At 41.6% G+C, this 12,090-nt stretch overlaps 1 protein-coding gene across 1 annotated transcript; it reads right to left on the bottom strand.

Moving 5' to 3' along the window:
* Window positions 1-960: 960 nt before the first annotated feature.
* LOC129048972 (RNA polymerase II subunit A C-terminal domain phosphatase SSU72 like protein 4) lies at window positions 961-1,626 on the bottom strand. Its single transcript, XM_054526197.2, has one exon. The coding sequence runs from the start codon at window positions 1,543-1,545 to the stop codon at window positions 961-963; it is 585 nt and encodes a 194-aa protein (XP_054382172.1). The 5' UTR covers window positions 1,546-1,626.
* Between the last annotated feature and the right edge of the window lie 10,464 nt (window positions 1,627-12,090).

Raw genomic sequence — 12,090 nt, 5'->3', positions numbered from 1 at the left:
TCTGATCTATTTTTCTCCTATTAGTAAACATGGTTTGGTGCCACTACCGAGGATTATGAAACAGTGTTTCACTTGTTTCTCCTTGAAAACATGACTAGGTTTATCACCTGATGTTCTCAATGTTCATACCAATGAACATTTTAAACTTAATAAAATTTTCACTACGAAAGATCCCTTTTTTTTCAGCGTGATTCATAAGGTTTAAAGAAAAGCATGTCGCTTAGTGGCTTGAAATCCATCCCCCAAACAGAAAGAAGAATATATTTTTTATTTAAGTTTTTTATTTCATTTAATTTGATGACCTATTATTTGAGCAGATAATTCCAAATGTCACCATAATATGTAGTTCATTATCCAACTTGGATTTTACCTATTAAAGTGAGCATTAGTAAAAAAGGTATAATCTACATGTAAAAACATTTATCTGTTCAAACATGTAATAGTATACTCTTATTAAAGAAGAAGAACATTTAAGTTAATATACCACACTCCATTGGTCTCAACTAACTTAAAAAATTTAAAAATTAAAAAAAAAACCACTCAATTTGAGAAAAGGAACTTTATTTAAAAGGTGGTTATCTATACGATGCTATTTATCTGCCGAATACCCTTAAACAAATCATTTTTCCAGCAGTCCATTATCAGCTCGGTTTGCTCATCTGGAAAATGCAGTCATGCTGGGATAGCTTCCTTGTAGAACGATATAAGCATTAAATTAGTTATCCCACGTAATGCACCTACAACAATGCCAAGCATTTTTCAGTGCTTTTAAAAATGTTAGTCCTTCTCATTTCCCGTAAAATATTTTCTTGGTAATAGTCTCTTTCCAGGTGATATGTACAAAAGTAATACAAACAGTACTCGGTGGAAGGTCTTTGCAGATGCTTCTCACGATAAATCTGGACTAAAGTCCCATGCCTAAGTTCGTACTGAGGAAGGGGACAAAGCCAGCCCAGATCTTCAGTAGAAGCAGACGGTGTGAAGAAAGCTTTTTCCTGCCTTCTCCTCCATTAGCAGCAGCAGCTCCTCCAGATTGTCGTCCATGTCGTCTGACTGCTGCAGGCACTGGCAAATCTCACAGATGAGGAAAGCTCCCAGGGTGGCATCTTCCAGGGTATCTTCGATGTCCATGTTGATCACGTGCACAGGCTGAAAGGTCTGCTGTTCTCTGGAACACAGATCTTCCACCACTGTGTCATAGACACTCTCCTCACAGGTGAAGATGACATCAAAGAAATCAGTGCACTCCTGAAATCTTTCTGGACCGGGCTTGATTCTCTCATTTCTTCCCAAGATGTGTAAGATTCCGTTGTGGGTGTAGCGTTCCCTATCTTTCCTGAGGAGGTCATTGTACATCTCCTTATATGTTGTTGCAAAATCATAAACTACAGGATGACCGGGTCTTGGTCCTGGTAGCCTCACATGAGATTCAGTTCCAAAAGACCGGACATTTAGCCCTTTTCTCCTGAGGATGCTGTGGGCCTCCATGCTCCTGTTGACATTGCTCATGCACACCACAGCCACCCTGAGTGGGGAGGAGAGCATGATGGCGGCCACTGGGAACCAGAGAGACACAGGCACCTCAGCCGCTGCAGGGACTCTGAGCCAAGGAGACCACCACCTATACCCAGGTCTTCCAAATGAGCTAATGTGGAGGCACAGGAGGCAGGTTTATATTGAGTCACCTTAATTAGTGGGTGGAGACTTCATGACTTCTGGATTGATTAGGTTGTGATAACGGTCTCCTAACTCGTCACAAGGACAATCAAGATGATTAAATTACCTAAAGCAGTAACTCTCAACAAAGGTGGCAGCGCCCAGTCTGGATTCATTTAAAATCTGGAGTTTGTTCTGGTGGTTCTCCTAGTGAATGGGGGCTGCTACTGAAAATGGCCAAGACCATTAAGCTACCTTCGAACATGTCATAGGACTCGCCAGTGACCTTCAGACATGAAATTGGATGATAAACATGTTGACAATTTCCAAGGCTGCACCCTATTTAATTATAAATTACAAGTGTTGTTGCTTGCTTTAATTTTCATAATGTTTGAGAAATGCAATTGCATAAACCACAGGACCATTGTCAATAGTTTTGTCCAGAAGTTCACAAAATGTTTCACCAACCAATACAAAAAACATCCCGCTCTCAACAACATATCTGCTTATGGTATTTTAAGAGTTATTCAACACAACATTTTCTGCATTTGATATTACTGAAATCATAATGATTCTTCAGGGAATGCAGGAATTGATGCAATCCTCTGCCTCCAAGTACAGCTGTGTTTGAGCTTTTGTATACTTAAATGCAACGTTTAGAATTTTTTTAGTAGTCGTATAATTTATCAAGAAAATAAAAGATTTTAAAATTATGAATGGGGTTTCAAAAAATAAGATAATCATGTCACTTTTGGATTGATTAGATTAGGATAATGGACTGCTAAGCAATCACAAGAACAATCAAAATGATTAAATTCCTAATTCAGTAACTCTCCACAAGGGTGGCCCCATCCAGTGAGGATTGATTTATAGGTGAGCTCTGTTTGCTGTCGCTCACCGATTTACCAAATATTGGGTAAATAGTAAACTTTAATTAAGTTATTTTATTTTATTTTTTTTGAGGAGTCTCGCTGTGTCACCTAGGCTGGAGTGCAGTGGCCGTGGCACAGTATCGACTCACTGCAACCTCTACCTCCGAGGATCAAGGGATTCTCCTGTCTCGGCCTCTCAAGTAGCTGAAGACTACAGGCACGCGACACCACACCCGGTTAATGTTTGCATTTTTAGTAGAGATGGGGTTTCACCATGTTGGTCAGGCTGGTTTTGTGCTTCTGACCTCAAGTGATCTGCCCACCTCAGCCTCCCAAAGTGCTGAGATTACTGGTATGAGCCACCTCACCCGGCCCAATTTTACTTGTTTTTCTTAATCTTTCTTAAATGTATGTATAGCTCACATTTATTTCAATATAAATCAGATCAGAGACATCACTTTTGTCCTTGATGCAGGGACAAAATCTATCTATAAAGCAACATATTGTATTTGTCTATGTCTCTCTTAAGGTGATTCTTACATGGCAAATACAGCAGGTTCTCAAATAACATCTTTTTCTTGTTTGTTTGTTTTTTGAGACACAGTTTTGCTCTGTCACCCTGGCTGGAGTGCAGTGGTGCCATCATGGCTCACTGCAGCCTCAAACTCCAGGCCTCAATCAATCCTCCCACCTCAGCCTCCTGAGTAGCTGGAACTACAGGTGTGTACCACCATGCCCGGCTAATTTTTTTTTTTTTTTTTTTTATAGAGGATGGGGTTTCCTCATGTTACCCAGTGTGGTCTCAAATTCCTGGGCTCAAGTGATCCACCCGCTTTAGTCTCCCAAAGTGCTGGGATTACAGGCATGAGCCATTGTGTCCAGCCTCAAATAACATTATTTTATTCTAATATTAATTTAAAAAATTGACTTCTGGCAGGCCAATGTCTATGTGGGGTTTGCATATTCTCCCCATGTCTTTGTGGTTTTTCTCTGGATATATTTTTCCTCCCACATCCCAAAGATGTGCACATTAGATGACCTGGCATCTCTATGGTCCCAGTATGGGGGTGTGCCCTGAGACCCGGATGCGGTCCTGTGCAGCGTTGGTTCCTGCCTCACACCTTGAGCGGCCAAGATAGGTTCCAGCCACCTGCCACTCTGAACTGGAATCAGCGGGTTGGAAAATGAATGAATGAATACAAATTATTGAAAAATAAAAATTCATAAAACGTGGTAATCATACAAATGCAAGACAATAACGATGAGAGTACAAAATAGATCAGCCAGCCTGCCGTGTCTGTCATTATTGATGTTTTAACTGTGTAGTAGTAGGAGGTGCTCCTTACAATTTTTTCTTTGCAAACATTTATCCCTTGATTTAACTTACCACAACTATGACCGCAATCACTCACTGACTCACCAAAAATTGGGTGAATAATAATCTTACTAGGTTTCATTAGGCTTTCTTAAGTGTATGTACAGCTCACATGTATTTCTAAGTTTAATACCCTAAGTGTGTTGAAGCTTTATTTAGAAGTTTGGTGATGTTTTTGTGACTCTTGTTCATATCAATTAGCCTACGATAAAATTAATTTCATTATACGGCATTTCACTTGAAGTCATCGTTTTGGGCGCAGTGGCTCATGCCTGTAATCCCTGCACTTTGGGAGGCTGAGGCGGGTGGATCACCTGAGGTCCAGGGTTCGAGTCCAGCCTGGCCAACATGGCGAAACCCTGTCTCTACTAAAGAAATACAAAAAATATTCCGGGCGTGGTGGCGGGTGTCTGTAATTCTGGCTACTCTGGAGGGCTGAGGCAGGAGAATTGTTTGAACCCGGGAGGCGGAGGTTGCAGTGAGCAGAGATCATGCCATTGCACCACAGCCTGGGCGAGAAGAGTGAAACTCCGTCTCAAAACAAACAAGCAAGCAAACAAACAAACAAACAAATTAGTAAACACCTTAAAGTTTCTCAAAGCATGTTCTCAGACTAGCAGCATTAGCATTAATTGAGAACTTGTAAAAAATGAAAATTTAGACCGCAAGCCACTGAATCAGAAACTCTAGTGGTGAAGCCCAGAGATTTGTGTTCTTTCCTTCACATTTCCATGAATTGTTGTTCAGGTTCACATAAGTGATAATGTTTGGAAAGTCTTCTCTCAAGTATGTTTCTCTGTGGGGGACACAGGAGATAAACTGTCTGAATTGCTGTGTATCTTTCCTTCACCCTGACAGAGGGGCCACATCTCGGCTGGGTACAGGATTGTTGGGCTGTAGTCCTTCCTCTCAGTAGTCCTTAACTGCTATGCCACTGTCGGTTCCAGTGTTGGAGATAAAAAGTCTAATTCCAGCATCATTCTTCTTGTGTAGATAATATGCTCTCTTCTTAAATATATATGTATGTATTATACTTGAGTTCTAGGGTACATGTGCACAACGTGCAGGTTTCTAACACATGTATACATGTGTCACGTTGGTGTGCTGTACCTGTTAACTCGTCATTTACATTAGGTATATCTCCTGATGCTTTCCCTCACCGCCCCCCACCACCCCACGACAGGCCCTGGTGTGTGATGTTCCCCTTCCTGTGTCCAAGTGTTCTCATTATTGTTCAATTCCCACCTATGAGCGAGAACCTGTGGTGTTTGGTTTTTTGTTCTTGCGATAGTTTGCATGATGGAACTAGAAATGCCATTTGACCCAGCCATCCCATTACTGGGTATATACCCGAAGGATTATAAATCAGGCTGCTATAAAGGCACATGCACATGTACGTTTATTGCTATTCACAATAGCAAAGACTTGGAACCAACCCAAATGTCCATCAATGATAGACTGGATTAAGAAAATGTGGCACATATGCACCATGGGCTACTATGCAGCCATAAAAGTTGATGAGTTCATGTCCTTTGTAGGGACATGGATGAGGCTGGAAACAAGTTCTTTTTAACTGCATGTTTGTAAGATTTTTCTCTTTCTCCTTAGAGTTCAAAATTTTTACCAGCAGATGCCTCAGTGTTTCCTAGTTCTCTTCACTCTAGTCCAGTATTTCTCCATTTTTTCATCAATCCCCAGTTATGGAGCCTTTTTAGACACTTTTTTCTAATTGCCATCTCATAAAATTTTAATAGTAATCCCAGACACTTGGGAGGCTGAGGCATGAGAATTGCTTGAGCCTGGGAGGTGGAGTTTGCAGCGAGTTGAGATCATGCCACTGCACTCCAGCCTGGGTGTCCGAGGCAGACTGTGTCTCAGAAATAAATAATAAAAAGGTCTATTATATCCATTTGGTCCAATATTGAGTTTAGGCCCTGAATATCTTTGCTGTTTTTCTGCCTTGATGGTCTATCTAATCCTGTCAGTGGAGTGTTGAAGTCTCCCACTATTTTTGTGTGGGATTCTAAGTCTCTTTGTAGGTTTCTAAGAACTTGCATTATGAATCTGGCTGCTCCTGTGTCGAGTGCATATATATTTAGGATAGTTAGGTCTTCATGTTGAATTGAACTCTTTACTATTATGTAACGCCCTTCTCCATTCTCAGGAGATGAGCGTGGTGCAGAAGTTCAGGGATCCAGGAAATAATGAACTATAATAGATAAACAACTATTAGCATGTCTGTATTTATTCAGTGCCTGACTGAGAATCTAGCACATAGTAAGTACACATAATCATTCTTTCCCTGCCTCTCAGGTTCCATTCTCCCCATCTCTAAATTCAGTTTCCAGAGTAGGACATGTACCATAGAGCCTAGAGTATAATAATAATAATAATAATAATAATAATGATAAAAAAAGAAAAAAAAAGATTTACTTCTATATTTGTTCCTGCAGTACCCTGTAAGCAATGGCTGAAATTGTTTCAAAAATAAAATTATGTGACAAGAGCCCAGTAGAGGCTGCTTAAGATGTGCCTGCTGGGGACAGCAACTACCACTAGGTCAGCCTGTGATCACACAAGCACTGTGAAAATATACAATACCCTGAAGAAATTCGCCCTTCTGAAGGAGGTGGAATAAATCAAAACAGACATGAAAATGCCATTGGAGGTTGATGGCCAAGTGTGTGCACCACTATGCTGACAAAGTAACAGCCAGAAGAAAAGATCAAATGAAGCAATGTAAATCTTAAATAGAAAAGAGAAGGCTGAAGAGGACCTGCTAAGCTAAGGATGGCCATTTGGCACTTTGAGAGTAAAGAGGATTTTGCTTCTGGGGGGCAAAGAAGAGAGGTTAAAGAGCTCAATGACTGGGGCCTGGCCTATGGGTGAAATTGTGGGTACCTGAGTAGTTGCTTATCTACTCAACCTAATCTACACAACTTCTCAAATGCCTCATGAATGTTCTCCTGTCTCGGTCCAGGTATCTTCAGCATCTCAGAGAATTAACTTCCATTGCCCTTCTTTGTGTTCGTGAGATAATTACCCTTATTCAGGTTATTTTAAAAAATCATCTCTCTGGCCGGGCGCGGTGGCTCACGCCTGTAATCCTAGCACTTTGGGAGGCCGAGGCGGGTGGATCACGAGGTCAGGAGATCCAGACCATCCTGGCTAACACGGTGAAACCCCGTCTCTACTAAAAATACAAAAAGTTGGCTGGGCGTGGTGGCGGGCGCCTGTAGTCCCAGCTACTCGGGAGGCTGAGGCAGGAGAATGGCATGAACCCAGGAGTTGGAGCCTGCAACGAGCCGTGATTGTGCCACTGCACTCCAGCCTGGGTGACAGAGTGAGGCTCCATCTCAAAAAAAAAAAAAAAAAATCTCTCCATTGTGTCAGCAATGTGCCTGTGAGAACATTCAACTCATAAATCATTTCTTCTCTCTGGTTTCACAAGAAGTCTAATTATCAGAGGACCTATCTCAGGAATAGGAGTATGTTAGATTACCTGGCAATGTTTCCCCTAACTGATTTAAGACTTTCTGAGGTCTGAGAATTATAGTGTTTCTTTGTGTTTTTCCAGGTCTCAGTACATCACAGCACAGTGTGCCTCCTCAAAATGTTTAACAAAACAACCAAATGACAAAATATTGGATGAGCGTGAAGTATCAGGGTAGGGTAGCCGTAAATAAGTCCCTTTAATACCTTGGATATTTACAGTAGTCAGGATCGGAGCCAATGTAGAACCTTCCTTGGAGGGGCTCCAGGCTCAGGGCTCTTTGGCACACTGAGAGGTAAAAAGGGTCCCCATGCCCAGAGTCTCCTCATTCTGCCATCCCAGACAGCATTCTCCATTCCACTGGCATAGTCCATATTTATGACTGTGGTTTGGTGGTGTGCTGGTAACCCAGCTAAAATACACACACAAAGATCAGTCAATCAATGAAAGGCCTGCATTGTAGTGTTTGCCAGTTTCGGTAGTGTATGTACTCCCACCAAGGTCATTTTCAAGGTATCAACATGACATCACTGAATGTGAAGTTTGCAAGGAATATGCACAGATGAGCCAGTACAAGTGGTTCCACCCCACACTGCTTTAGTCCCTCCAACTCTGTCTACCCAACTCCAGACAATAGTACTAGTATTTTCAGCCACCTACTTTAGGTCCCGTAACATCTAGTCTAGATAGGGCCGTTCCTATCTAGACTGAAATTTTACTCACAGCAATAAAAAAAATCCCTTACCTGTTTTAAATGGAGTTCTCTTGGGCTAGAATGGGACGAGTGACAACGAGGCTGTGAGAACGATGGGTGACAGGGAACTGAGATTTTATGTGTTGGCCTGAAAGCCTGAGGGGCCGCTATTATCCCAGGGAGCCCAAATATAGAACCGTCTTTTCAACATCTCCTCAATTCCGTACATGTTGGCCAAGTCATTATGGCTCTCCAAGCCTGCCTAGTCCACCTTTTCCTCTAAACCTCCATCCCTTCTGAAGTATGCTCATGTACTTATTCCTGACAAAAGAGTGTTAGCATTGCTACACCAATTATTCCTGTTTCCATTTTATGGGATCTGGTAAACATTAATCCCACTTTCTTTGTAAAATTTTACGTATTTTAATTTGTTGTGTAGAGATGGGGTCTCCCTATGTTGCCCAGGCTGGTCTTGATTTCCTGGCCTCAAGTGATCCTCTCATCTTGGCTTTCCAAAATGCTGGGATTGCAGGCATGAGCCACCATGCCCAGCCTGAAAATCGTATTAATTATTTAAAAAACACTTTTTATCAAAAGTGTTCCTTTGGAACTTGAATTTAATTTACAGCATTTTCAAAAAAGCCATTCAAACTTTGGTGTTTGCAATAATAATATTTTAAATATTTACATGGGAATACCTAAATATCGCCGAAAAATCAATTTTCCCTACTTCTGTAAGTCAAGGTCAACTATGAAAAACATTCTGTACCCTCTTTTTCTTTGGCCACCAAATAATCCACATGTAATTTTCAGTTATCTTATTCACTAAAGCTCTTCCTGCTGATAAACTTCTTTCTTTCTTTATGTATCCTTTTCATATCTTTTTATTTAATTAGTCCAAGTAAGTGTATATATACATATTTGTAAAGGAGAAACAGTTTTATGTTTAAGAAATACCTTTTTGTTTGTCACAGGGTATTTCTCAGTTCCAGGGACATGTTTAGTGGTAATAATAGTTATTGGGTGCTAATGATTTGGCTTGTGGGGCCTCCGACCATCTCTGGTCTTGTTGAACTGCGAGCAGAGGCTAGAAAACTGTTTACTGTGAAGACTTTTTAGAGGCCTTCTGCTGGATTTTTAATTTGACCCACCAAGTGAGTTTAGTTGAGGGCTAAATAGGGGGATGGTCTTTCTTGGAACTGAACAGTTTTTCTAAACATTCTGCTAGTACTGCATGACCCATTGGCATGACTGTTAAAGTGCCCCACATCTGCTTAGCATCCTCCAAGATCCTTTGGGTGTGTTCCACAAGATCCTTTGGCTCTTGTAAATAATTAGCACTCCCAAGAGTGCCCTGTGGGACCCTCAGGTTTTTTGCCATTGCAGAACTGCATTGTTTTCAACTGACCAACTTGCTCGCTGGGCCATGTCTCTTTCTCTGATCACATTCAAATGTTAAGCTCCACTAAAATTTAGATTTTTTTTTGAGACAGGGTCTCGCTCTGTCACCCAGGCTAGAGTGCAGTGGAGCGATCTCAGCCCTTGGCTCACTGCAACCTCCACCACTGCCCCCGCCACCCCTCCTGCTTTCAAGTGATCCTCCCACGTCAGGCTCCAGAGTAGCTGGGACCGCAGGCGTGTACCACCATGCCCAGCCAAGTTTTTTTGTATTTTTAGTAGAGATGGGGCTCACCATGTTGCCGAGGCTGGTCTCGAACTCCTGAGTGCAAGCGATCTGCCCGCCTTGGCCTCCCAAACTGCTGGGATAACACACGAGAGTCATTGCGCCCAGCCATAAAATTTAGATATTTTATGCTTTGTTTCAGTGTTATAATAAATAAAATTGTATGTAATTGTATTTTAAATTATTTGCTGGTTTTCTATAAAGTATAATTTATTTTTGTATTTTAAATTTGGCGTCCCTGACCTTGCTAAATCCATTTATTAATCTCAAGTGTTGTGTAGATTCTTAGCATTTTTTTTTTTACATATACAGCCAAGCCATCTCTTAATACATACATGTTTACATACTGCTTTCTGACCTGAATATCTTTTATTTAGGTGTTATTATTTGACTTTTGCTTTTTTTACAATTTACTTGTGTGTGCACTGACTGAAGTACAGCTTGATTGCCAGTTTTGGCAATTATGAATAAAGCTCCTATAGCTATCTATCTGCAGGTTTTTGCGTGGACATAGATTTTTAACTCATTTGGGTAAGTACTCAGGAGCATGATTGCTGGATTGTATGGTAAGAGCATGCTTAGTTTTGTAAGAAACTGCCAAGCTGCCTTCTGAAGTGGCTGTACCATTTTGCATTCCCATCAGCAGTGAATGAGAGTTCCTGTTGTTCCACATTCTCCCCAGCATTCACTGTTGTCAGTGTTTTGGATTTTCACCATTCTAATAGGTATGTAGTGGTATCTCATGTTGTGTAAATCTGTAATTCTCCAATGGCATGTTGTTGACTACCTTTTCATATGCTTCTTTGCCATCTGTGTATCTTCTTTGACGAGATGTCTGTCCAGATCTTTTGCCTTTTTGATTTTTTTGAGACAGTCTCTGTCACCCAGGCTGAAGTGCAGTGCCCACAGAGAGAACTGCCACAGGGGCAGAGTCACACAGAGAGGGTAATGCCTAGTGGAGCCATAGTAGTGGAGCCACCTCACAGTTCCACTTGGGTAATGCCCAAGAGAACTGTAGGGCTGGGCTGCTCCCAACGCTCCAGACCTGTAGAATCACCAACGTGCAACTCTAGCTCGAGGGAGCCACAGGCACTGAACACCAACCTGTGAGATCTACAGCATGGGCTGCATCTGGCAAAGACATGGAGGTCGGGTCCCCTGAAGCCTTGGGACCCAAACGCCACCCCAGTGTGTCTGGAAGGCAGGGCATGGAGTCAAAAATTATTCTCAGGCTTAAAGTTTTAATGTTATTTACCTTGTTTGGATTTGGGCTTACTTGGGACACATTACCCCCCTTTTTTTCTTGGCGGTTTCTCCCTTTTGGAATGAAAGTGTCTATTCTGTGCTTGTCTCACCATGGTATTTTGGAAACACATTACTTATTTGATTTCACAGGCTCAAAGCTGGAGAGAAATTTGCCTCAGGTTGAATTGTACCTTGGGTCTCACTCATATTTGATTTAGATGAGACTCTGGACCTTAGCATTTTGAATTGGTACTGAAATGAGTAATAACTTTTTGGGGCTATTAAGATGGAATGAATGTATCTTGTGTGTGAGAAGGAAATGAATTCGGTGGGCTAAGGATGGAAAGTTATGGTCTGAATATATTCCCCAAAATTCATATGTTAAAACTCAACCACCAATATGATAATATTAAGAGGCAAGGCTTTTAGGAGGTGATTAAATTGTGAGGGCAGAGCGTTCCTAAATGGAATTAGTGAACTTATCAGAGGGCTGGAGGGAACTAGCCTAGGCCCTTTGTGCTCTTCTCTTTCTTTTGTCTTGTGAAGTTACAGTGCTCAAGGTGGCATCTTGGAAGAACAGACTAGGCCCCTCACCAGATGCCAAACCTGCAAGCAGCTTGATTGTGCACTTTCCAGGCTCAAAAACTGTGAGGAATAAGTTTCTATTATTTATAAATTGTCCAGTCTCAGGCATTTTGTTATAGCAGTAGAACTGGACTAAGAGAGTAACACTAGAGGCCATTAAACACGTGGTTTATTCAGGATCATTATAACAACAACAAAGCCTAAACCCTCTCAACTCCTGACTAGACTGATCAATACCCACGCTGAAGGCCTTTCCAAAGACAAGGTCTTCTTTTTTTTCTTTTTTATTATTATACTTTAAGTTTTAGGGTACATGTGCACAACGTGCAGGTTAGTTACATATGTATACATGTGCCACGTTGGTGTGCTGCACCAGTTAACTCATCATTTAATACTAGGCATATCTCCTAATGCTATCCCTCCCCACCCCCACCACCCCACAACAGGCCCTGGTGTGTGATGTTCCCCTTCCTGTGTCCGTGTGTT

This window comes from Pongo abelii, chromosome 9 (genome assembly GCF_028885655.2).
Source record: "Pongo abelii isolate AG06213 chromosome 9, NHGRI_mPonAbe1-v2.0_pri, whole genome shotgun sequence".
NCBI lineage: Eukaryota > Metazoa > Chordata > Mammalia > Primates > Hominidae > Pongo > Pongo abelii.
Note: the sequence above shows the minus strand (reverse complement) of the source record. Positions and strands in the feature narration are given on the sequence as shown.